Here is a 25,007-nt window from a genome sequence, read left to right as displayed (position 1 = left end):
TATATATGTATATATAATGGCATTTCAGCACTTCAATTTTATGGATTTTTGCTACAGGCCTGTGAGCTGCAAGAATTAGGTTATTAATATGCTTAAAAAATATAAGAACTACATTTTTAACATCGAGATTAGAAAAACTACTGGTCTCTTCCTATGTTTGTTTTGTGTAAGTTCCATTGTTGTATATACAGCATCCTCATAACCGCCTCGGCACGTCCCCAAGTTTAAACCAACCAACGCGATCCTCCAGCGCCCCCTATCGTAAACTGTGACCCTTATTTTAAACCAATAAGAGTTGCGTTTGTTGACACAGTCTTAAAGCACGGGAAAGCTTTCTTGTTGCTGATTGGTTGTTTCCTTTTTAGCAGCGCAGTACATGGGGGTCTTGCCAAGCATCGAGGAGGGAGGGGATATTTTAATGGCCGTCAGTTGCACTTCAAAATGCAAAAACTCCGGATTATCCTCAATATTTAGATTGGGGTAGCCTAAGGAGCGTTTTATAGGCATTTCCTTTGAAACGGGCATCGCTTAGGAGACATATACATGTTAGATATGTGTTTATAGAACAGTTTCTACTGCACTGAACGGACTTTACCCGCTTGATTTGTGCGTGAGTAGGTGATCAGGCCTAGCCGGCTGGCTAGAAAACAAGCGGACGGTTAGCTATTCGCTGGAGTTGAAAGGTAACACTAATGCTTTAAGCCTAAACTTGCCATGATATTAGATAATAATATATACCATAAAATACACATGTTTGTATACTAGGTAATGTTTTAAAAGTAAAATTTCCGACACAAAATGTCACGAGGTTAGAAATGTAAAGAAGAGACTTATGTTAGCATAGTTAGCACTGTTGAAGCTAACAGCTAATGGCTAACTTCACAGTTATTAACTTTACATGCAGGCCAAGCCAGAGTTAACATACGTAGGTACGTTACCTGCGCTGTCAGTTTATGACAGCATATCCCGCAATTACGTCAAAGTTTTAATAAAGTTTTTCAAACTTGTTTTGTCAGCACATCGTGTAGCCCAGACATGACCAATTTTTTTTTTGAAAAAGCTTGAGCTAGCCATGCTACATTGGAGTGCTAAAAAACATCACTTGACTCAGTTTCGTCAAGTTAATTCAACTAACGTTGGACAAGTTATTGTTTAATTGTGTCAAAACTTGCATAAATAAGTCGTTTAACATTTAACTTTGCGTAACTTGAAGTTGTATTTATTATTGACGTTAGTGGTGATTTGGTCGTATTTATTAACGGTTTATCACCATGAAACCTGTCCAACAGATAACTTGCAATAAATCATACGTGTTTTTTGCTGTATGTATTTCTGTTTAAATTTACTAACATCGTTAAATTAATTGAGGCAATGTTTATTTTTTATTGATAGCGTTTTAATTATTTTTATTTCTCCATTAATCATTTTAATTACTATCATTATAAGCCCAAAAATAAATTTGAATGAATAGGTATCACCACAATTGGTCTCCAACCTTTAACACTTATTTGTTAAACAACTCCTCTAAAAGTTTTGTTGTAGAAATCGGTGCCCTTATTATATATATCCAATTATCTGGCATAATCATAATGTTAAAGTATTTTGTGAACCTTTTCCATGTTGTAAGTGAAAATGTCCTATTTGTCAGAGCATGAAAAAAATGTTAGTAGTGCATCACTTGAACGTCATTATTAGACAGATGTACAAATGAAATAAAAAAAATGACAATATGAAAAAGTTAATTTATTTTAGTAATTCAACTTTAAAGGGTAATCTAATATATAGGCTCATTACATGCAACGTAATATATTTCAAGCATTTGTTTGTTATAAATTTGATGATTCTGACTTATAGCTAATGGAAACCCAGAAATCAAAATCTCAGAAAATTAGAATAGTATGAAAAGGTTCAGTGTTGTAGCCTCTAAGTGCCACACTCTAAGCAGCTAATTAATCCAAAACACTTGCAAAGGACCCCTCAACATTTAAATGGTCTCTCAGTCTATTTCAGTAGAATTTACAATCATGGGAAAAGTTGATGACCTAACACTTGTGCAGAAAACCATCATTGACACCCTCCACAAGGAGGGAAAGCCACAAAAGGTAATTGCAAAAGAAGTTGGATGCTCTCAAAGTGCTGTTTCAAAGCACATTAATAAAAAGTTGAGTCGAAGGGAAAAAGTGCAAGAAAAAGGTGAAACAAACAGCAGGGATGACCGTAGTTTGGAGCAGTGTTGTTTGCGTTGACGATGACAAATTTATTTTGTTGACAAACCTTTTTTCATGACGATAAGACCGTGACGAGCTAAAAATGGCTCTCTGAAGCCGAAAAAAAGGCGAGTCGTTTGTGAGATATCGTTGAAAATGTTCAAGGCCTGATTGTCCGACATTAAAAATGCAGACATTTCTGCCTATTGTGAGCAGAATCTGTCAGTCAGCAATGCTGCTGCACCTTGGCCGTGCCCACCACCAGACGTGCAGCGCACACAGACAAGCAGTTTATTCATTCATATGTTAACCTTTCCTGTTTTCCTCTTCTGACTGTGGTCGGAAGACACTGGGGGAGATCCTTCTTCAGGGCCGAAGTAGCATTCGCTTCGGGGTTAACTCCCTACGCTCCTCTCTACACTTTTTAACAGGGTGAAACACAAGGAGAGGAAGGCAGTGGTTGCGCTGAGAAACAGCTTTATTATAAGACCTCATTCATACTTTCTACACCACTTCTCCGCTCTCTTGACTCGTTCACTCACGCTCACACACACAGCAGTTAGACACATCCCATAACACATAGATGAATCATGACGGCAGCATCGACGAAGGGGTTTGGTGGAAACGATATGTGGACATATTTTAACTCTAATCCATCATAATTCCACTGGCAGACCAGGTCAAGTTGAGCATGTGTATGTTCAGGGTGGAGTATTGCACTTCAGAAAATTCTCAGAAATAAAGCCACAGTTACCAAAGTAAGGATGTTGTTGCTCTTTGCTTTTTAGGAGTAATTGATTACAGTATTTGCTGTTGGCTGGGAAACCCTCTAAGTCTAAAACCATTCCTTTTGTAATTATTGATGAAAATAACCGAACAACAAGCTCACAATGTGTTGCTATATGTTGAACTTATAGATCAGCTATTTTTTTGTGTGACATTTTTGTATGATGAAGTAGGGCATCAATTGATGAAAAAAGGTAAAATATAGAAATAAAAAGTTTCTGCCCAACAGCAGTTAAGTATAGCACGGCAGCATTGCATCCCTGTTGATAGGAAAGTCTTGGCTAAAGCTATCAGTCTGGTAAAGGATCTGATTATTATGCAAAAGCATTAAGGTTAACTTGTTTTATGAATTGCAATACTTGTTATAACCTGTCAGCCTTGATTCCACTTTTTAATACGTATTATTGACCTAAATTAATTTGTTAAAAACTAATCCTTTTTTATTGGACTAAAACTAGACTAAAACCTTTTTGACTTTTCGTCGACTAAAACTAGACTAAAACTATCAAACTTAGACATGACTAAAACTAATGAGCGTTTTCGTCATGATGACTAAAACTAAGACTAAAACTGAGATGCCTAAACAACACTGGCTTGGAGAGGATTGTCAGGAAATGGCCATTCAGAAATGTGGGGGAGCTTCTTAAGGAGTAGACTGAGGCTGGAGTTAGTGCTTTGAGAGCCACCACACACAGATGGATCCTGGACATGGGTTTCAAATGTTTTATTCCTCTTGTCAAGCCGCTCCTGAATAAAACACATCTTCAGAAGCGTCTTACCTGGGCTAAAGAAAAAGAAAAAATGAACTGGTCTGTTGAGCAGTGATTCAAAGTGCTCTTTTCTGATGAGCAAATTTTGCAACTCATTTGGAAATCAAGGTCCCAGAGTCAGGAGGAATAATGGAGAGGCAACAATCCAAGACACTTAAAGTACAATGTGAAGTTTTCAGTCTGTGTTGATTTGGGGAGCTATGTCATCTTTTTTAAGTCCAGAGTCAACACAGCCGTCTACCGTGAGATTTTAGAGCACTTCATGCTTCCTTCAGCAGAAAAGGTTTTTGGAGATGCTGACTTTATTTTCCAGCAGGACATTGCCAGAAGAACCAAAACCTGGTTCAATGACCAAGGGATTACTCACTTGATACTTGATTGGCCAGCAAACGCTCCTGTCCTGAACCCCTTAGAAAATCAATGGGGCATTGCCAAGAGAAAGATGAGACGCATGAAACCAAGAAATGCAGAAGAGTTGAAGGCCGCTATTGAAGCATTCTGGTCTTCCATCATGGCCCAGCAGTGCCACAGGCTGAAAACATCCATGCCACACTGCGTTGAGGCAGTAATTCATGCAAAGAGGGCTCAAACCAAGTACTGAGTTTATATGCATGACTATACTGTTCAGATAGTCAACATTTCTGTGTTCAAAATCTTTCATGTTATATTCTAATTATTTTCTATTCTAATTACTGAATTTTAGATTTTTGGGTTTTCATAAGCTGAAAGCCATAATCACCAAAATTAAAATGGAATAAATACTTGAAATATCTCACTTTGCATGTGATGAGTCTATAAAATATATTGGTTTCCCATTTTAAGTTGAATGACTGAAATAAATTAAGTTTTGCGCGATATTCTTTTTTTTTTTTTTTTACCTGTAAGTTAATGTGTTTCCTAATGACCATGAATGTATCTGGTGAAATTTAACATGTATTTTGCTTCCATTCACAGGGAATATGTAACAGCAACAAACATGACATCCAGATTTGGTAAAACATACAACCGCAAGGGAGGGGAGGCAAATTCAAAATTTGAGGAAGTCTTCTCCAATAAAAAGCCCACTTTGACTACCAAATGGGGGGAGACCACCTACAAAGCTCAAGTGGGAGCTAATAGGCCCTTACTAAAACCTGATGAATCTCAGGCTTCCAAGAGACCCAGGCTTGAAGACAGTGATAGTGAAGAAGACCCATTTGGGTTTGACAGTGATGAGGAGTCCAAGACCGTGACCTCTCACAGTTTGTCTGAGACAAAATTCACAGAGAGGGATTTAACGACGGCTGCAGTGCAGAGTAGATCTGCAGTTTCTGTTGTAACCTCTCCACAGAGCTCTACAATTGTAACAGCTACACTCACAAGTGAGTAATCATGACAAAACTAACTTTTCTGAGCCTTTACCATAATTGCCTTTTGTCATTACATTGTCTTATAATAGCATTTGCATAATTCAGTCATTTTTGTTTAAATGTTTTAAGTCAGTATTGCCCAGGTGTCTCACCTTTATGTTAATCATCCATCATTTTCTTCTCCATTCTTAGGTAAGCAAGTGTCAGAAGGAGAGGATGTTAAAAACAACCAGCCCTGGTACAAAAGTGCATCAGTTGGCAACCAAAAACCTGCATGCGCGACCTCTCTCACAGTCATTTCTGATGATCAGAACTTCTCAATTTCCCAGAAGCCTGTTTCCTTTTCTCCTGCTTCAGACACCTCACTTATTCTCTCTACCAGTGTACCCGGAGTAAGCAGAGATCTCCAAACCCCTTCCTCTTATGATGAACTTTTGACAGAGGAGATAAAGAATGCTGAGCAGGAGCTTTCCACAGAGCCACCACCAGAACCAGTAGACAACATTCCCCCTTCGCCATTTACCCTCAGGGCCTCAAACTGCAAGAAATACCAGCGGCCCAACCGGCTTAACAAAATGGAGTGTGAACCTGCTGAAGACAATGGCAAAAAGCCCACCGACACAGCGAGTGCCCAAGATAAACCCAACAGTGTCCTTTCTGCTAGTGCAAGTAGTACTGCTGCCAGTGCTAAAACAGCAGCCAAGCCAGCAAGCCGTGGTGGTGGGAGGGTGCGGGACTATACAGTTCTGCATCCTTCCTGTCTGTCGGTGTGCAACGTAACTATCCAGGACTCAATGGAACGAACCATTGATGAAATGGTAACCCCGGCTCCCCCTGCTGATGTTGGAGAAGCAGGGCAGATGAAGAAAAAGTCTGATGCGCAGCCACCCAAACCTGCTAGGTAAGTTGTGTGTTTATTTATTTTTTTTTTACTCTTAGTAGCCAAACTGTGAAGAGGATTGCTATGAGTTAAGAATTCAGAAATGTCAGTTTTGACAGGACTAAAATCCTAAAAAATGAGTCTCTGACAGTTTTAACTATGAGTATATCTTATGTACAGTAATTTTATAAGATGTCTTAAAGATTTAAGCAAAAACTTTTTATATTTCTGGACTCTGTTTTTATGTCTCGTAATAGTAATTCAGGATTTTGTAAGAGTGAAAGTCTTAATTCACAATTTTAATACCATTCATACTTGATATAATAGGCCAGTCACATGTAATGGTCTTTATGGTTGGGTGGGTGTGCATTTTAAATAGAACTGTGTTGGTGAATTCTGAATAAAACCCAGCATGCACGCAGGAGCAAATTCATAAGATGCTCTCTCCATCCTTCGTCATTTCAGTGATTTCAGTTGATCTGCTTGAAAAAGGGACTCTGTTAACCTTAACAGAATAATATAATATCCATTATATTATGCTTTTACCTTTCAAGCAATTATTTTTTTCCTCTTCCAAGACATGAAAAAATGTTACTTGAGATATATATACAGGACTGTCTCAGAAAATTAGAATATTGTGAAAAAGTTCTTTATTTCCTGTAATGCAATTAAAAAACATGAAATGTCATACATTCTGGATTCATTACAAATCAACTGAAATATTGCAAGCCTTTTATTGTTTCAATATCGCTGATTATGGCCTACAGCTTAAGAAAACCCAAATATCCTATCTCAAAATATTAGAATATCATGAAAAAGTATACTAGTAGGCTATTCAACTAATCACTTGAATCGTCTAATTAACTCGAAACACCTGCAGGGGTTTCCTGAGCCTTGAAAAACACTCAGCTTGGGTCAGTAAACTAAATCACAAGTATGGGGAAGAGTGCTGATCTGACTGCTGTCCAGAGGACCATCATTGACACTCTCCATCAGGAGGGTAAGACACAAAAAGAAACTTCTCAAAGAGCAGGCTGTTCACAGAGTGCAGTTTCAAAGCACATTCACAAAAAGTCTGTTGGAAGGGGGAAATGTGGCAGGAAACGCTGCACAACCAAGAGAGATGACCGCAGCCTTAACAGCATTGTGAAGAAGAGCCGCTTCCAGAATTTGGGGGAGCTTCAAAGACAGTGGACTGAAGCTGGAGTCCAGATATCAAAAGCCACTGTTCACAGACGTGTCAGGGAACTGGGGTACAATAGCTGTATTCCCATGGTCAAGCCACTTCTGAACTCAAGACAGCGGAAGAAGCGTCTGACCTGGGCTATGGAAAAGAAGCACTGGACAGTTGCAGAGTGGTCCAAAGTCCTCTTTTCAGACGAAAGCAAGCTTTGTATTTCATTTGGGAGTCAAGGCACCAGAGTCTGGAGAAGGGCTGGAGAGGCGCAAAATCCAGGTTGCTTGAAATCCAGTGTGAAGTTCCCATAGTCAGCGATGGTTTGGGGAGCCATGTCAGCTGCTGGTGTTGGTCCACTGTGTTTCATCAAGTCCAGAGTAAATGCAGCTGTGTACCAAGAGATTTTAGAGCACTACATGCTTCCGTCTGCTGAAAAGCTCTATGGAGATGATGATTTCATTTTCCAGCATGATCTGGCACCTGCCCACAGTGCCAAAACCACCAGTAACTGGTGTACTGACCATGGCATTACTGTCCTCGATTGGCCTGCCAATTCCCCTGACCTGAACCCCATAGAGAATATGTGGGGTATTGTGAAGAAGGAGATGAAAGACACCAGACCCAACAATGCAAATGAGCTAAAGGCCGCTATTGAAGCATCCTGGGCATCCATAACACCTCAGCAATGCCACAGGCTGATTGCCTCCATGCCACGCCGCATTGATGCAGTAATCCATGCAAAAGGATTCCCAACCAAGTACTGAGTGCATTAATGGACATTTTCAAGTGTTTGATTTTGTTTTGCTGTTATAATTTTTTTTTTTTACTTGGTCTGAGGAAATATTCTAATATTTTGAGATGGGATTTTTGAGTTTTCTTAAGCTATAGGCCATAATCAGCGATATTGAAACAATAAAAGGCTTGCAATATCTCAGTTGATTTGTACTGAATCCAGAATGTATGACATTTCATGTTTTTTAATTGCATTACAGGAAATAAGGAACTTTTTCACAATATTCTAATTTTCTGAGACAGTCCTGTATATATTAGTGCTGGGCAACGATTAAAATTTTTAATCGTGATCAATCGCATGACATGCTGCGATTAATTGTGATTAATCGCATCGTTATGCGCAATATGTCTCTTTCATTTAAAAAAAGGCCTACAGCTATAAAAGGAAAATGCAGTAAGTTTTGGTTTACAAACACTGCATCTGGGGTCTCCAACCTGCAACTCTGGAGCTGCAAGTGTCTCTCTGGACCTTCCACAATGCCTCTAAATGCGTGGCTAAAATGTTTTTTTTAAATCTATCTTTCTTGTCATTAGGTTGGAAACCATGGACTTTTTTTTTCCCCCTTTCTTTTACATCATTTTCCACAAATATCTACATTCCTTAGCAGAAAGTCTGTCTATCCTCTGTTTTCTTTTTTATATAAAGGTTTTATGTTTTTCTTTTTTTTTAAACCTTAAAAATGGAAACAAAAATGTGGTTCTTCAAAAATAACAAACATCCTATGGTGGCTCTTCATTAAAAATCTATATTAACTTGCCTTTTTGAAAAGTCTCGTAACATCTGCGTCTCTAAAGTAGTTTTATTTAGCTGGCTGAGGGAAAAATGGCTCTTTGGATTGGAAAGGTTGCAGACCCCTGCACTAAACACAAACAGGTTTAGCAGCAATTTTCAGATAAAATATTTCTTCATATATATTTATAAAATCAAATATTTATGACAAAGAAGGATGAAATGTTCAGGATATACTAACTAAAAGTTAAAAAGTCTGCAGGATGAATTTAAAGCTGTGAAGCTGCTTCCTTCTAAACACAGAAGGAACAATATGTGATGAATATCAGCATCAGGTGAACAGACAGAAAGCAGGATTAGAATCTCACAGCTTCTAGATGGTGAGGAGAGAGAAATATTCACAATATGCACAATAACTTCCATCCATGCACCTTCAGTGTTTCATTATCCAGATTTCTGGCCTATAATTTCTCTAAACTTTAATTTTCAGCCTCCGCTACCCGGAGTTAAGGGGTTAACATCTCGTTCCGGGTGTAGCGTCAGGTCTGTAGATGTAACTCTAAACATGTGTGGTATCCACAGAAAGTCCAGAATCTCTGCTACCAGCTCAGTAAAACCATTTCTATCACCAACAAACACAGTTAAGGCAACAAATTATTTAAAGAGCAGCCACACAAAGTCCGAAAAATATGTAAACACAAATTATGTCTCCCCGTGTCCACCCCAAGGCATGAACACGAACAAACGACTCCTCTACTGAAAGCTCACATCTCACAGATTCCACAGCTGGAAGTTTCATCTCGCTATGACCAAGATTCACCGAACCAGAGACAGAACAAGGCCCAAATCATGCTTTACGTTTGTAAAAATCAGAAAGCATGTCTTACCTTTGCTGTCTTGCATAAATTAAAACCACATTTATAAAAAAAAAAAAATAAAAAAAATAATGATTAATTAAAAGTTTCTCATTGTCTTTTGAGAGCAATTTCCCGTCCAAAAATCACGATGTTCTGCCATCTGCATGGGTTTAAAAAAACAAAACAAAAAAACACAAAAAAAACTTAACGCCGATTAAAAAATTAACAGCGTTAATAAAGTGTTGCGTTAACGTGTGATTAACGCATTAACGTGCTCAGCACTAATATATATATATATATATATATATATATATATACAGCAGTTTTCTCTTTAAACAGCAACAGTTGAAATATTTCTTAATATTAGTGCTGGGCAACAATTCAAACTTTTAATCGTGATTAAACACATGAAATGTTGCAAATAATTGTGATTAATTGCATTGTTACATGAAAAATGTCATTTTCCTTTATAAGATCTACTGCTAATATGAAGAAAATGGCAGTAAATTTTGGTTTACAAACACTAAAATAGGGGTGTGCAACGTCCATAGCTGCAATATATATTATTAGGGGTGGCTTGATTTTTAAAAAAAACAAAAAACAAAAGCAATCTAATTACAGGCTTTGTAATAAATTAATCTTGATTAATTGCATTTTATTTAAAGGGATTTTAGGGAATGACTGAATCAAATAGATACAGACATTAATATTAAGCACAACAGTGTTTTTATACATATAGATGGCTATTGTTTTCTCTCTTCTATCATTTACCTTTAAAAAAAAAGCAAAAAAAAATAGAGAACTCTTTCTTTTTTTTCACTTTATTTTCTAAAGTAGTGTGAGTTCTGTTGGTGCTGCTCCAGTTTCTTTATCATTTCTAGTAAAACACAGCATTAATACAAACAGAAAAACAATAAACAAATCTCTAAATTATTATACATTTGTTTATGTATTTTATTACTTAAGGTTCAGAACCACCCAGACAAAGACAAAGAAAACTAAGACTGAGACTAAGTTGGAGTTCTTCGGCTTTGAGGATAAAGAAGGCGAGGAAGACGAGGAGGGTTCAGAGGTTGGCATGGCAGGCAAGAGTAACTACAAGATCAAATATTTTGGCTTTGATGACCTAAGTGAGAGTGACAGCGATGATGAGAGCTCTCAGGCCAAAGAGAAGAAGGCCAAGAAGGCGGCTGCAGCTTTAGCTGCTCTGAGCTCCAGTGTGGACAGTCCGCATACTAGTGACTCTCAGGACAGTCAGGCCAGCAGCAATACAGGTGAGAAGATGCAGTGTTACAAACACAAAAACTGATTGGGTGACGGTGGCCCACATTTTAACCTGTTTAACTTTGCCAACAGATGCTTTTGAGTTCTCGGATGACTTCAGTCCTGGTGGAACAGAGGGGCAGAGAGGGCGAACTGGGAAGCAAAGTGACAAATCCAAGGACATTGGTAGTGGACTCAAAAAGATTTTCAGTGGACCCAAAAAGGTATCTTAGCTCGTTTGCTCTTTACCTGTTTTTTGTCATTTGATTTTGTAGCTTCTTTATGAAAAAAATGAATCTAAAATAAAATAAGATATATATATATATATATATATATATATATATATACATATATATAGATGTAAACTATTATGTAAACTAAACTATGCTTTCAGATTTTACTGAAGTTTTGATATCAATCTGAGTGAGTCAACACACATCAATTAATTTAGGTCTGACACTACTTGGCTTATTGATGTTTAAATTGCATGATAGAATACAGTCTGCAGTTTATGTTCACAGATTCGTTCATTTCTATCCAGCATTGCATTATTTTAAGATCTTGTGTTGATGGAAGAGCCAGACCACCATATTAAGTCTTCTCCATCAAATTCCAGTTTCTCAACAAGGCGAATGTCTGAACTCTGTGGTTTAACAATCCGTGTGTGAAAATGATGTCTCATGCTCGGTGAACCTCTTTCACAATTTGAGCCCAGGGTGTCCTGGGATTTTCATGCATCAGTAAAGCTGTGCAATTAGGGAAGAAAAATAATTTATTGATTAAATTTTTTTTTTAATAAACTTCATCTTTTGATCAATTAACCATTAAGTGTGTGTGAGCGAGAAGAGCATCTGAGGAAAGATTGAAAATATGAAATAGAGAAAAGCTAAATTGAAATGAAATTTTCGGGGCCGTTTCTTCTGGGATTCAGCTGTAATGTGAGTTAGAAATACATTTGAGGACATGAGAGCTAAAAATTGATGACCAAGGATTAACTTGTGACCCCAGTCTCGATGAGCTGACTGTGCAGGCTAATGAGTACAAAGTTAATCATGGTGTTTGAAGGGATTTTAATATTAACACCTGGTTAGGCTTGATTTTATCTAACAACTCAGATTTGATTTGTGATAGCTGTGGTGTTTTGTGCCCACATTTTCTTTTTTTGTTTTTAAATCTTGGAAAAAAAGAGTTACTGGGGCTTTGGTTTATTTGTGATTTTAGTGTTTCAACATCACCAAGAGAACTCTACATTCTCTACATTAATGTGTACTTGAGTCATACGATGTGTCACCTACATGAATTGTTTTGTGCTCCTTGAGGATTGCTAAGCCCTATAATCAGGATGCAGTTGTTATAGTCTATCAACAAAAGCTCAGTTGAACAAACTGTAACTTAGAAATTTACTGTATGTGTTGTACTAGAGTGTTATTTGAATGTCTATATTAAAGAGTTTGTATGTGTGTATGTGTCTAAAATTTCTTAAATGAATTGCATTTCAGTGTCGGCAGGTGTCATTAAATAAATGATTAAATGAAATGCTAACAACTTATTGGGTACTAATGACATTTCTCTGAAGTTAAAAAATTCTCACATTTTTCCGTTTCAGTCCCCTTCTAAAGCTGTGTACAATGCTCGCCACTGGAACCAACCTGAGCCTGAGGAGATACCAGTTCCTCCACTTTCTCGGTCTCAGACTGCTCCGGTAGGATATTACACTTTTTTTTGCATTTTGGAGCGTACTATTTAGAAGCCACCTTGTTAGGGTGGAAAGAAAGTGTGCTTTTTACCTTTTGGCTTTTTTAAAATTTTAATTAATTTATTTTTTATGATTTTTCTGAAAGTATGCTTTCTTATTTAATACAGGGCAAACCCATCACGGTACCGTTTAAATAAATGTTAACTAGTGTTGAATGTTTTAAAGAATTCCCTGTTCTGTTTAAAAGTCAGCCTATTGTTTGTTTGTTATGCTACTGGTCAGTGTTTTCTTATTAGTCCCATGAACTATATACATAGATAAGTGAACTTGGCATCACTTGTTTATTTTGTGCTGAATCTCAGCCATGGAGATAAATGTTTGTTCAGAGACAATTGAGTCTGGCAACTGAGATTTAAAAGTTGTGGTAAACTTTAAAGGATCTTGTCTGACATCTGTTAACAGCACTTTTTAAAGATGTGGGTGCTTTAACAGGCTGTTCAGCTCTGCTAAATCTTACACAAATGCCATCAAACAGAATTTCTTACTCCGGTATGTACCCCATTTCTCTGGTAATTTTCTTCCTTAGGCCATGTTGTCAAGCAGCAGCAAGGACAGCAACTCCCATAAAGATGATGGCTTGTTCAAAGCCCCTCCACCACCACCCAAAGTCATTAAGTCAGAGACCATCCCCACACGACTCAACCAGGATATTGTCACAGCCCTCAAATGCAGAAAGGAAGACAAAGAGGTAAGTCATAAAGCCAAGCTTCTTCTGCACTTCTGGTGCAGACTATGCAGTAAAGGGCTGGCATTGATGGGATTCATGTCAAGCTCATTATTGTTTGCTTGAACCCCACTGTGAGTCGAAGGTAGCACTGAGGACAGTTGCTGATAATTTAAACTCTCCTGCAGATTTTGTCATTTACAGATGGGCCTTTGGCCTCACACCATACTGTTCCCCTGAATGACAGTGGCGTCAGCTGCAGTTAGCTGTCACCACATACTGATGCTGTCTTGAACCCAGCTTCACCCCCTCCCCCCTATGTCATGCTGAGCACACTCAAAACATGACTTTTGATAATGGTAAACATACAGAATCAACTGCTGATCAGGCCCTAACTCCACATGCTGAGTTGTTATTGATGACTCATATTAGCACAGTCAGCTATTGCTGCTAACTGCAACAGCAGCTCTATCGATGTTTGTGTAATTGTGTTTGCCTGAACTGATTGTGTTTCTAGAACGATGCCTTTTTTTTTCCAATTAGCTAGTATTAACCCTATATTCCTTTTAACAGTTGTACACAGTGGTGCAGCATGTGAAACACTTCAATGACGTGGTAGAGTTTGGAGAGAATCAAGAGTTCACAGACGACTTTGAGTACCTGGAGACGGGACTGAAAAGCAGTCAGCCACTTAACACAAGATGCCTTAGGTAAGTTTAATGAACACTTCATAACCACTTCTTTGGCTGCTTTAGATGAGTGCTGTGTGGTCAGACATAGTTTTTTATTTTCATTGCATGTTCTTATATTTGTCTACTTTTCTCTGTTTTTTGTTTTGCTTGTTTTTTCCCCACTTATGTTTTAAATCTCCCTTTTATTTCCACTGTCCTTTGTAGTCATATGCTAAAAATAAAACGGTAAACAGTTCTGATCTGATACTAAAATCCACTTTAGAAAAACAGTTGTGGCTTGAAGGGTTAAAGCTTAACACAGCTGAACATGTTGCTGATGAAAACCACAAAACATGGTACCGATTTGGTTGTAAACTGGGCCACATTATGTACTCATTTGTCTTTGATTTAACACAAGACTAATGAATAGTTCTTTAATATTTTTGTAATCTTCTGACTTTCTTCCTCCTTCCCTGTCCCAGTATAATAAGCCTGGCAACACGGTGCGCCATGCCCAGTTTTAGGATGCACCTCCGGGCCAGAGGAAAAGTGGCGCAGGTCTTTAAAATGCTCAGTGATGCTCCACAACACCCGGTCAGTATATATATTTATATTCTTCTTAATTAAATCTTGAATCATAAATTTTAGTCTGGGCTTTTAACCGCTAAAACAGCCAAATGTAACTGTAGTGCAGGGAGACCTCAAAATCCCTCTAAGTGCACTCCAGGGTTCGATTTATATACAGACGCTGTCATTTCTGGAGTTCCCACACAATATTGATGCTTAAATAGGCCACCCACAAATACACACAGAACATCAGCTTCTTACCTTTTCATGAACACTGATGCTGAATCTCAATATGAAGTTTTGTGTAGGAGGAAGATTTGTTGGGTTACACTGCTGCCAACTACACTGTATAATATTTTAGACCTTGTCAGCAAGTTGTCACCCAGCAAAAGAAAAAAAAAAAGAAAAAAAAACAAATCTGTTGACACTGCAATGACTTTCTGTGCATAACCCTCCTACAAAATGCTTCCTCTCAAATCAGTCTTTCACTGCTATAGTCATAATATCATTGCACTCCAAATTTAGGTGCAGCTTATTAGAAAAAGTCGATGAGTCAGCTGACTACTTGATTGCATGCTGAGCAGTGAGAGGAAAATGAATATATTTGATTGCACACACATTTCACTAATGATAGCGTACTTTCCACACTGGGCCTTGCCGCTCAAACCCTACACTCTGTAAAAAATTGATTTCTTATCATTTTTTCAGAACCTTGCTCTGTGCACTGCTGCCCTGATGTACATTCTAAGTCGGGATCGTCTTAACATGGATCTGGATAGAGCATGTCTGGAGCTAATGATCAAACTACTGGAACTAGACCAGGACTACTCGGGCCACCAGGACCAGCTCACCGCAAAAGAAGTGGCAAAAGTTAAGGAGAAGATCAGGAAGCTGTGTGAGACTGTGCACAACAGGCACCTCGACTTGGAAAACATCACGGTAGGACGTCTATCAGTAACAGAGTAATAACATGAAGAAGATTCTCAGCATGTTGAAGCTTTTAGAGATGCACCAATCTGCTTGTTTGGGGGTCCGATCTGATTCCGAAATCTGAAACTTGGATATCGGCCGATACCGATGTTTTCTAATACCAAATCAGTTTACGCAAACATTGTTATTATCGTCATTATTGCTATTGTTAATATGCAAAGTTTTATTAGGCTGTAATAAGCCACTTCTCGCTTCAAGTGGTTACTTCACATTCTTCATGTAAGCCGCATTGTCATGCAGGATTACAGCATTTTAGCTAGCAGACTTTTCCAGAATTATCCTTGTCAGATAGAAGCTAATTGGTCAAAATGATGAATTGGAGCAACTTTTCTGTGAGCTAATTTTCACGTTGTCTGCTGGTAGCTTATTGCGCCACTGGACCATTTTAGCGAGTGTCTGTTGCACTATTTTCTCTTCCCTTCTTAGCTGAAAAACGTTTTACCCTGGAAACCTTGTCTGTACTCACATGTCAAGTTACCAAAATGTATCCAAAGACAGCTCATTTCCCATCGGACTTGTAGGGGCAGGTGTTTGGTAACATTACGTCTAAACTAGAAACTCGGTGTAAAAAGCTAATTTGTATGTAATTATTTATACAAGAGTTGTAATGGAAATATTTCATGAACTGATTCTACATTAACATATTTTATTTGGCTTAAACCTGCATTACACTATAAATGCATAATAATAATTTGTAAACACAGGACCATGAGATGTCTGTGTGTGGATCAGTGAGGTGGTGTGCTAGGGGATTTCAGCCAGATATCCAATCCATCAACCACGTCAGTATCGGAGCCTGATACAGATATTGGATCAGATCAGTCTCAACTCTTTGTTAAAACAGGCGACCTCCTTCCTGATGGAGTTATGTTTATTTATCAGTTGAACATCTTTAGAAATCTTATTAGAAATCTTAATGTTAAATATTAATCAAATGTTGAATTGTTTTTTTTACCATCTCTTTTTCTAATAGTGTTAAATAATTCTACAACTCCTTGTGTGTGGAAGATATCGAGTCATCGTTAAAGAATCAGTGTTGACATGTTATTGGCTCTGCAAATCTTGATTCATTACTATTACTATTTTTATTCAGAAAACTATGTAGTTATCAGAATGATTGTATATTATTTTCTGAAGCCTGTTAAAATCACATGCTTCATAACGACAGCCTAAATCAAAAAGATGAGCATTCTGTAACGGGATTATCAATAAGTAAAACCGCTTAAATTTCTTTTTGTAGACGGGCCACCTTGCCATGGAGACATTGCTCTCTCTTACATCAAAGAGGGCTGGGGATTGGTTCAAAGAAGAACTGCGACAATTAGGAGGCCTGGACCATATAGTAGACAAAGGTATACTGGTGCAAGATTGGCTTTTGTTTTATTTTTCCTTAAATGTAGCTTTAATTATATTAAATATTTCTGTGCGTTATGTTGTTTTAGTGAAAGAGTGTGTGCAGAACCTGAGCCAAGAGGATGACAAAGAAAACCTTGTTGCGTCTTTATGGGGAGCTGAAAGGTGTCTGAGAGTGCTGGAAAGTGTAAGTACGGTCTTGTAAAACTGGGTTTTGCCTTTCAAACTGGAGTTTGCAGTTTCCGTGAGTGGCAGTAAAGGACAAGATGACTTGAGTTTTACCTTGTGAGATGGCTGGTAACTTTGTCACCTGATGACAGGCTTACTAAAAAAAAAAACTTGAACGTCTCTTATCAGCCGTCTCTGTTAAAATATCAACGATCAGATGAGTCAAGTGTCGCCCTTGATTTTCTTTCTTTGACTTCTTCTTGAACTCTTCAGTGCTCTTCTCGATTGATGTAATTTTTCTTTCATCCTGTGTCAACAGGTGACAGTGCAAAACCCAGAAAATCAGGGATACCTGATTGCCTACAAAGAGTCACAACTCATTGTCTCGTCTGCCAGGTGAGCACCAGTTACAACACTTCATTCAGTTTTCTGTAACGTTTACACCCAGCAAATCAAGCATGGGAACTCCTTTACTCACATTATATTATGAGCTGTGTTCTCAGGGGCTTTTTAGATTCTTAGTCACACTCTGCAGTAAGCTGCAGGAAAAATTTAAATCCCACAAATAACCAGAACCTCGTTAACCAGTACTGTAAGCTGTATATTTTAATCATGGAAAAAGACTGGCTTTAAATTTATATTTGTGGTAACACGATCTTAGTGAGAACAAGCTCCTATAATCTCTTTTTCAATCTCCTTTGTTTTTCGTTTGTTTATCTCTTACATCTGTCTTTTATAATGTCCCCTATCTCTGCAGTTTTCACTTTGCTTTTTATGATTGCTCATCAATACATTTTCCTTACTGTTGTCAGAGCTTTGCGATACTGTGAGGATATGATCCAGCGGTACAGCAGGGCGTTAAACAACAGTGCTCTGTCATCGTCGGGTGCGACGCAGCCCCACTGCAGCTTCAGCAACGTGGGCAAGGCAGTGGAGGATTGTATGAGGGCTGTTATAGGGGTGCTGCTCAACCTCACTCATGACAATGGTAATCTCATTATAAACTTTCTAATTAGTTTTTTTTTTTAAATTTAGCTTTTGTTTTGGGGTTGTTCATTCTGTCTGTCATCAATCCAGTGGTACAGCTTTGTATTTGGGTTGTATCACTTAAGGACCATTTAGTTAATCAGGTATCCACAGATAAATGCTTTGAAATTAAATATCAACATTGGCCACGGCCTGCAGATGAAGTCATACAGAACCATTTAAAAAAATTTGGACATGCTTACCAAAAAAAAAAAAAAAAAAGCTTGGCCAAACATTTTGGTCAAAGTATATTTGGCTTGCTTGTGACTAATTTCAGGATTATTTGAGGAAGTAGATTTCCATTTGTGTTGAATTAGGACAAGATTTTCATCTGTGCTTAAAACGGTAAAAAACAAATAAATCAATTATTTGCATATATATATATATATATATACACACACACACACACACATACATACACACATGCGCAACTGTTTCAAAACTGAAAACGTTTACCCTTATTTAACACAAATGGATTATTTACCTGCTGTAACAATCCTAAATTTGTCACAGGTAAACAAAAAATGATCTTATCTGAACGTCATGGCCAAACAGCTTTCCATTGTCTGGATTTAAAAAAAACAAAAAAAAAAAACAGTCTTTTGAAAACCAACAGAAAATGCAATATTGCGTAACTTTAGATTCCACCAAATGTAATGTTCTGCAGGGACTCATGTTGCCTTGTATTAGCAGTGGCTTATAAGTGTTATTTTTATTTATTTTCTACTACAGAGTGGGGAAGCACTAAGACGGGTGAGCAGGAGCAGTTAATAGTGACGGCTCTAAATTGTGTCCTGAGAGTCCCGCGCTACATCCCACAGGAGCAACGCTTTGATGTGCGAGTATTGGTGAGTTTCTCTTTAACACAACACCACTGTTGACACAATAATCTACCAGACTATATTTTCAGTGTGTCATATTTGTGTGCTCTGTTGTGTCTGTCAGGGTTTGGGTCTACTAATTAACCTTGTGGAGTACAGCTCCAGAAACCGCCACTGTCTGGTTGACATGGAGTATACTGTAGAAGACACCTGTTTGGAAGACAGCCTGATGCAGCCTGCTGACCCAACACAAACAGAGTCAGCAACAGAGACAACAGAGACTCAGGAAGACGGGGCTGACAAGCCCAAGTCGTCTGGAGCTTTGGCTGCCCTGGTAAAGGTAGGAAGAGCCAGCATCTAGTACCATATTTATCAGCTGTTAGTGTTAGCGTTTATTTAGTCTTTAATAAACGGGAACTATTTTATTTCTCGTTTTGTTTTAATATTTAAGCAAAAATGGAAAGTTTTGAGCAATGGGAAGGAAAATTAAGCCTTTTAAAAATATGGCTTTAATGATTGTGTGAACAGCAAAGATGCATTACTTTTTAAGCTGCTTTTGGTAGGGAGGTAATTCATTATTTAAGTTTTGCCTTCAGTGTGCACGAGCTACTGCATTTAATTATTAGTGAAGTAAATCTACAAGTATATAGCCATGTACGGTTGACTACTTAAATACTGGATAGTAGAGAAGTGTAGATTCATGAATGCTTGTTTTATATATTTGAACTTCAAAAGGAAAACGTGATTTTACTTTATTTGTGTAATGGCAAGCAAGTTTTTGTCTGCTTTCAGTAAGTCCTTTAGGACAATAGGTTGATGATTATTAGTTATTTGCAGTGATCAACATTTAAGATAAAAAGAAATTTCAGTGTTTAGCGTAACCATCTGCTCTTGGTTATCTTTGGCATCATGCTCCTCTGGTATTCTTTTATTCCCCTTAAATGAATAACAATTTACTTTAAAAATATGTTGCATGGCTGGAGTTTGTGTTTGTGTTCTGAGGTCAGGCCTGTTATTTTTAACCAAATAGCTGTTCCTTGAGAGGGAGCGCGCTGCCATCCTGGCTGAGGCGAAGACCGATGACCTCATCAGCGAAGCCCCCAAGCCGGCGCTGGACCAAAGCGGGGAGTGGCAGGAGACATCAGGAGAGATCCAGTGGGTGGCGTCTGAAACCACCGACAGCCAAACTGAGAAGAAAGAAGAAGAGGATGAAGAGTTGGACCTAAATAAAGGTAGAGATCTCCCGCATTGGGAGCTTCTTCTTTTTATGACTTTGTTTCAAGTCATAGTATTATTTTTAAATTAAGGAACATTGTGTAGCTGTAACATAATAACCTTCTTTGCTTTTTAACTAATGAGGCTTTGACTGGTGGATGTTTGAAAATGATATTTTACAGGCAGAATTTATCCAATATGGCATTAACTTCTGAATGGTCATTTCCTGATATTCTGTTGACATTAAGTAAAAGTAACAGATTGTGAGCGGATGCACTGTGATTGTAACAGAAGCATCACTTTCAATGTTGTTAGATGACCAGTCATCATCCTCAAGAGGCAAATATTCCCCTGCAGAATCAGAGATGGCTAATAGCTTGAAAAGTACTTCATCAACAGCGTGTCGACATGTTGCGTATTAATCCACTCTGCATCACCATGAGAGCTTCCTCATCACCTCCGTATGGTGTCTTTCAAACTCGATTTCCTTATGAATTTTAAATAGATCCCCCACACTCTTTTCTGCTCGCATCCCAATTGTTTTACATTGAAGAGTCACATGTCTGCCATCTAGTGGTGGAAAGTGGTAACAGCTCTCATCTACGCAGAGATATGGCCTGGTGTTTGTCGCAACTTTGTAACTTTGTCAAGTGGAGGGTTAAAGTATTTGCATAGTTTATCTAGGCTGAAGCAGAACACTGCAATTTTTTTGTTGTGTAGGAAACTGCAGCCACCACCAGAAGATCATTTTTTTGCAGCCAGTAGTAACCCAGCTTGTCTTTTCGAGGTTAATACCTTTAGTTACATGTTACTGCGTGAACGCTAATGAGGCAGGAGTATGATGACATTTGGTGACCGTTAAACTGCTGTTAAGGTTCAGCAGCATATTTGTCCATTTAACAAACTCAACTATTCATCTTCATTATGCCGTTATATGTTGATAAGTTATCAGTGAGGAAGCATGCCTACTGTGCAAATTTTTGTTCACATGGTATAAATGTGGACTCTCTTTTAATTTCCTGGTCCTTACGATCTAGCAGGACTTACTATAATTTTAAGGTGTGTGTTAAATCTTTTAGCCACAGTTGAGACTGTTATGTAATTGCTTAGTGACTTAAGTCCATTCTAAAGGACGTTTTACTGCCAAAATTAATTAAATTAAATTATAAATTAATTTACCATTCCCTCTAAATAATTCATATTTTTAGTAGTAAAGTTTATGTAGAGTACATGCTAAGTGTTACTTAGCTGAAATTAGTCTATACCTGAGATTTTATACTTTTGTTAGTCAATTCAAAACTGTTAAATAGCCTAAAACCAAAAATGTATTTTAGCCTTTATTTATTTTGTAATGATCAAGTTTATTACTTTTTTGTTATCCCAGTGCTTAAATTTGTGTACAGCTGTATGCTTTATAAGTAAGCGTGATTTGATATATGTTAGTATATAACATAAAATATTTTATATTATGACATATTTGGATAACAGTTTTTGTAAATCTTTGTCTTTCTCTTGTGTTGGGTGTAGCTTTGCAGCATGCAGGCAAGCATATGGAGGACAGCATTGTTGCCTCCTACACTGCTCTGTTACTGGGATGCCTCTGCCAGGGCAGCCAGGTGAGAATATCACCACACACAGTTACATTTTTCGTTAATTATAGCTGTATAATATTTTCTCATTCAGTTATTGATGGTGTTGATTTTTTTATCTCCTTTCTGCTGTCCTCAGATAAATGTGACTACTGTGAGAGAGCATCTTCCTAAAGGAGATTTCTCTATCATGACAGAAATGCTGAAGAAGTTCTTGAGTTTCATGAACCTCACTGTGAGTATATTGGCCCAATCAACCCTTGTGTAATCAATATCTACTGTATGATGATTGAGATTAGTTTTAGAGACATACAGAAACTTACTGAATGCCAGAATAATAAAATACCAACAAATAAAACTGATATTCCTTCTTAAAAAACATGAGCCTGTACTTTTAAGCAATCAAGTACTCAAAAGTGCAAACAGGTGTAAGTTATTTTACCGGCTCAAAGTGTTGAGTCAGTCTAGGTTACTAGACAAACTAAATAGGAAACACAAGAAGTGATGCAATTAAGATCAAATAAACATGTTTGTGAACCAGTAATTCATTTCACATGATTGCATCTCTTTCCAAAAATAAGGAAAGCTGTCATTTCTTTTTATTACGTCATTGAAAGGATTGAGGATAGAATAAAGAAAATCTCAGATGACTAGAAATAAATCACTTCCATAGTTTCTAGTGGCTTTTATGAAATACTGCTATTACGAGATCAATGATTTCTAATCAATTATGTATTCTTATTTCTTGTGTGTCCAAGCAGCATGTTTCAAGTAGTGAAATTAATTCAGTTAACATCACTATTGAATTATTTAATGATTCAAAATAATTGAACAGTTTCATCGGTGCAGAGTTTTGTTTTACAGCAGCAGAACTGATGGCTGGAACCATCTGTTTCATAAATATCTCCTGTGAATCAAAGCGCTAATATCCTTAAAATCTCCACTGTCTGTGCCTCCGGACCCCACATGTGCAGCTGTATATATCAGCACTCTCACAGTGTTTTTCTCCTTTTGTTTCCATGCACAGTGTGCTATGGGCACCACCGGACAGAAGTCTATCTCACGGGTCATCGACTACCTGGAGCACTGTTAACACTCGGTGAACAACAGCAACTGGACACTTTTTAGGGATTCCAGGAGACTCTAGTCCCCAGCTACCTAACAGGAGCCACAAGGGGCCATCGAAGTTGCCACTCCCTTTGACTTCACTTGATCACCCAATGTTGTGATCACTCAGAAATCTAATAGATTAATGCATACACAGATATGTGTGTATGTAACACGCATATCAGTGGAGCACAGCCTGAACCAAAGCCCTGCTAGCTAAAAGACATCCTTTCTTTTTTTAAATTCCTAGTTTCCGTCAACTAACGCCACAATTCCAGTCGAACCCAGATTCATCCTCATATCGGACTCTGCAGAGGCCAGGCTAAATAATTCTGCAAGCTGCTCAATAGTTGGTGGAATGTCAGATAAAATGGACTGGCAGCAGACCCCCTCCATTCATCGTCCCAAAACAACAACAGGCCACAGAGGAGGAGAGTCCTGTCTGCTGTCAGGTCCTGATTTCTGGTTGCGTAGCTGAGTGTGAACATCTGAATCAGATTATATGGATCATTACATTTTTAATCTTCGCTTATCCACGTCCAAGCCAAGGGTGAAATCATTGATCAGCAGGAGAATCAATCATTTTCATGGGTGTTAGAATGATGTTGATATGTAAACCTGTGTGGAATGATTCTGAATGCATACATCCATTTATTACATGTTTGCAGTTAGACTGAATGTTTAAGGGAAAGAGGACTTTGAAACCTTAAGTTTTATGTTTTTATTTTACCCTAATCTTTTATTAGCTTTCTTTTATTCTAAGGACATTTTTATTCCTAAAGGGCATTTTTACCCCCAAAATGATGAATTCCTGTTTAAGAAATCAGGACTCAGCAACACATCGGTTATTGAGAGGATGTCCTTTTAATTTGACTGAAATAACACTTGGAAATGACATACTATCATGAAATTTCTATTTCCTTGTGATTCATTTAGTTAGTCTCTCCCCCCCCCCCCCCAGTTTTAGAGAATTTAAATTTTAATTAAGTGAACTGTGTGTGTGTGTGTGTAATAATTACTATATGCATTTTAAATTCACAGGTATAACACATGTAATGAATTACTCCAGATGATGGTTGTGCTTCATTTTTACATTGTAATGAAATCATTTTTTAAAGAAACGTATTTAATTTAATGCTTTCTCCTTCTGTCATGTAAATGTAAAATCTTTACTCAGTGAGATGTCATCATGTTTCGATATAATCAACCCGATTAGACGAGCTCAGTGGCTGGACTTAATACATGTGACTGCATTTGCGAAATTATAGTTTTGGCTGAAAAAGGCACGTCTTTAAAATCTATTAAATAAAAAGTGATTTTATGCTCACATTTGTTCAGCCACATGCAGCTTCCTGTTTTAAACTCCTAGTGTTACAACATGTCCCCATTGGACAATTTGCATTAAGCTCCCATTTATTTATTCTGCTGTGGTGTCATTTTACTCGTGATTATGCACCCGAAACCTCTGAAAAGCCTCCGTCGTGTACTGCTCATATGTACGATCACTGAACTGAACTAAATGACAGCCATACCTGTATAAACATCAGTTTTATCTGGTTTGTAGGGCTGCAGTGAACATAACTGCAACTGTGTTTACTGTTGATTACTTTGCAAAATTTTGATCTAAATGGAATTTTAGAATGTAAATACTCCTGTAAATAGCAGTTAATGGACATTTAAGATACTTAGGCTGCTTTGCCTGCCCCCCCCCCCCCCCCTCCCTGAAGCTGATATTTTTATTTTATACAATATTTCTGAGTTGTTTCAAAAAGTAAAAATTGCAAGATGACAAAAAAAAATTGTTTCTACCCATTTAAAGGACATTGTCTCTGGTTACATGTAAATAGTTGTATCTCAAGATGAAAAAAAATATGAAAAATTGCTACTTTCAGTACTCTTCCTGTGTGTTTTCTTACTCAAGATGTTTTTATTTTTCACAATTTCCTTTAAAGCTGGACTTTGATTTTAAAGTATTCACATCTTTAGGAATTTTTCACAAATTTTGCTTTTGGTATTTGAGTGGAAGCAGCTTGTGTTTGACAGTGTACATCTGAGACGCTGACTTCCTTCTCATCTCTGACAAAGTGGAATAAGTCCAGATAGTATTAGTAGTCTGTGTATTTAGCAGCACTCAGCTGTGGCAGTTTAAGGACACTACCCCTCACTCAGTCAGACTGATACATAATGGAAACAAAAGACTGGTTGCAGTCATGAGCAGAGAGTCAAACTTACAAATAGCTCGGGGAGTAAAGGGAATTTCTGGCAACAT

The 25,007-nt window shown here is 37.7% G+C and overlaps 1 protein-coding gene across 1 annotated transcript; it reads left to right on the top strand.

Annotated features, from left to right (window-relative positions):
• Positions 1 to 393: 393 nt before the first annotated feature.
• wapla (WAPL cohesin release factor a) lies at positions 394 to 24,629 on the top strand. The gene is made up of 20 exons (XM_042009914.1): positions 394 to 683; positions 4,718 to 5,124; positions 5,305 to 6,013; positions 10,515 to 10,822; positions 10,905 to 11,035; positions 12,418 to 12,513; positions 13,094 to 13,255; positions 13,805 to 13,941; positions 14,385 to 14,496; positions 15,178 to 15,408; positions 16,700 to 16,811; positions 16,902 to 16,999; positions 17,300 to 17,376; positions 17,793 to 17,968; positions 18,739 to 18,854; positions 18,952 to 19,167; positions 19,858 to 20,059; positions 21,570 to 21,658; positions 21,771 to 21,866; positions 22,659 to 24,629. The coding sequence occupies exons 2-20, from the start codon at positions 4,740 to 4,742 to the stop codon at positions 22,722 to 22,724; spliced, it is 3,519 nt and encodes a 1,172-aa protein (XP_041865848.1). The 5' UTR covers positions 394 to 683; positions 4,718 to 4,739; the 3' UTR covers positions 22,725 to 24,629.
• The last annotated feature ends 378 nt before the right edge of the window (positions 24,630 to 25,007 follow it).

The sequence above is a fragment of the Melanotaenia boesemani genome, chromosome 16, assembly GCF_017639745.1.
Source record: "Melanotaenia boesemani isolate fMelBoe1 chromosome 16, fMelBoe1.pri, whole genome shotgun sequence".
Taxonomy (NCBI): domain Eukaryota; kingdom Metazoa; phylum Chordata; class Actinopteri; order Atheriniformes; family Melanotaeniidae; genus Melanotaenia; species Melanotaenia boesemani.
The sequence above is the reverse complement of the archived record's forward strand: the minus strand, read 5'-3'. Positions and strand labels throughout refer to the sequence as shown.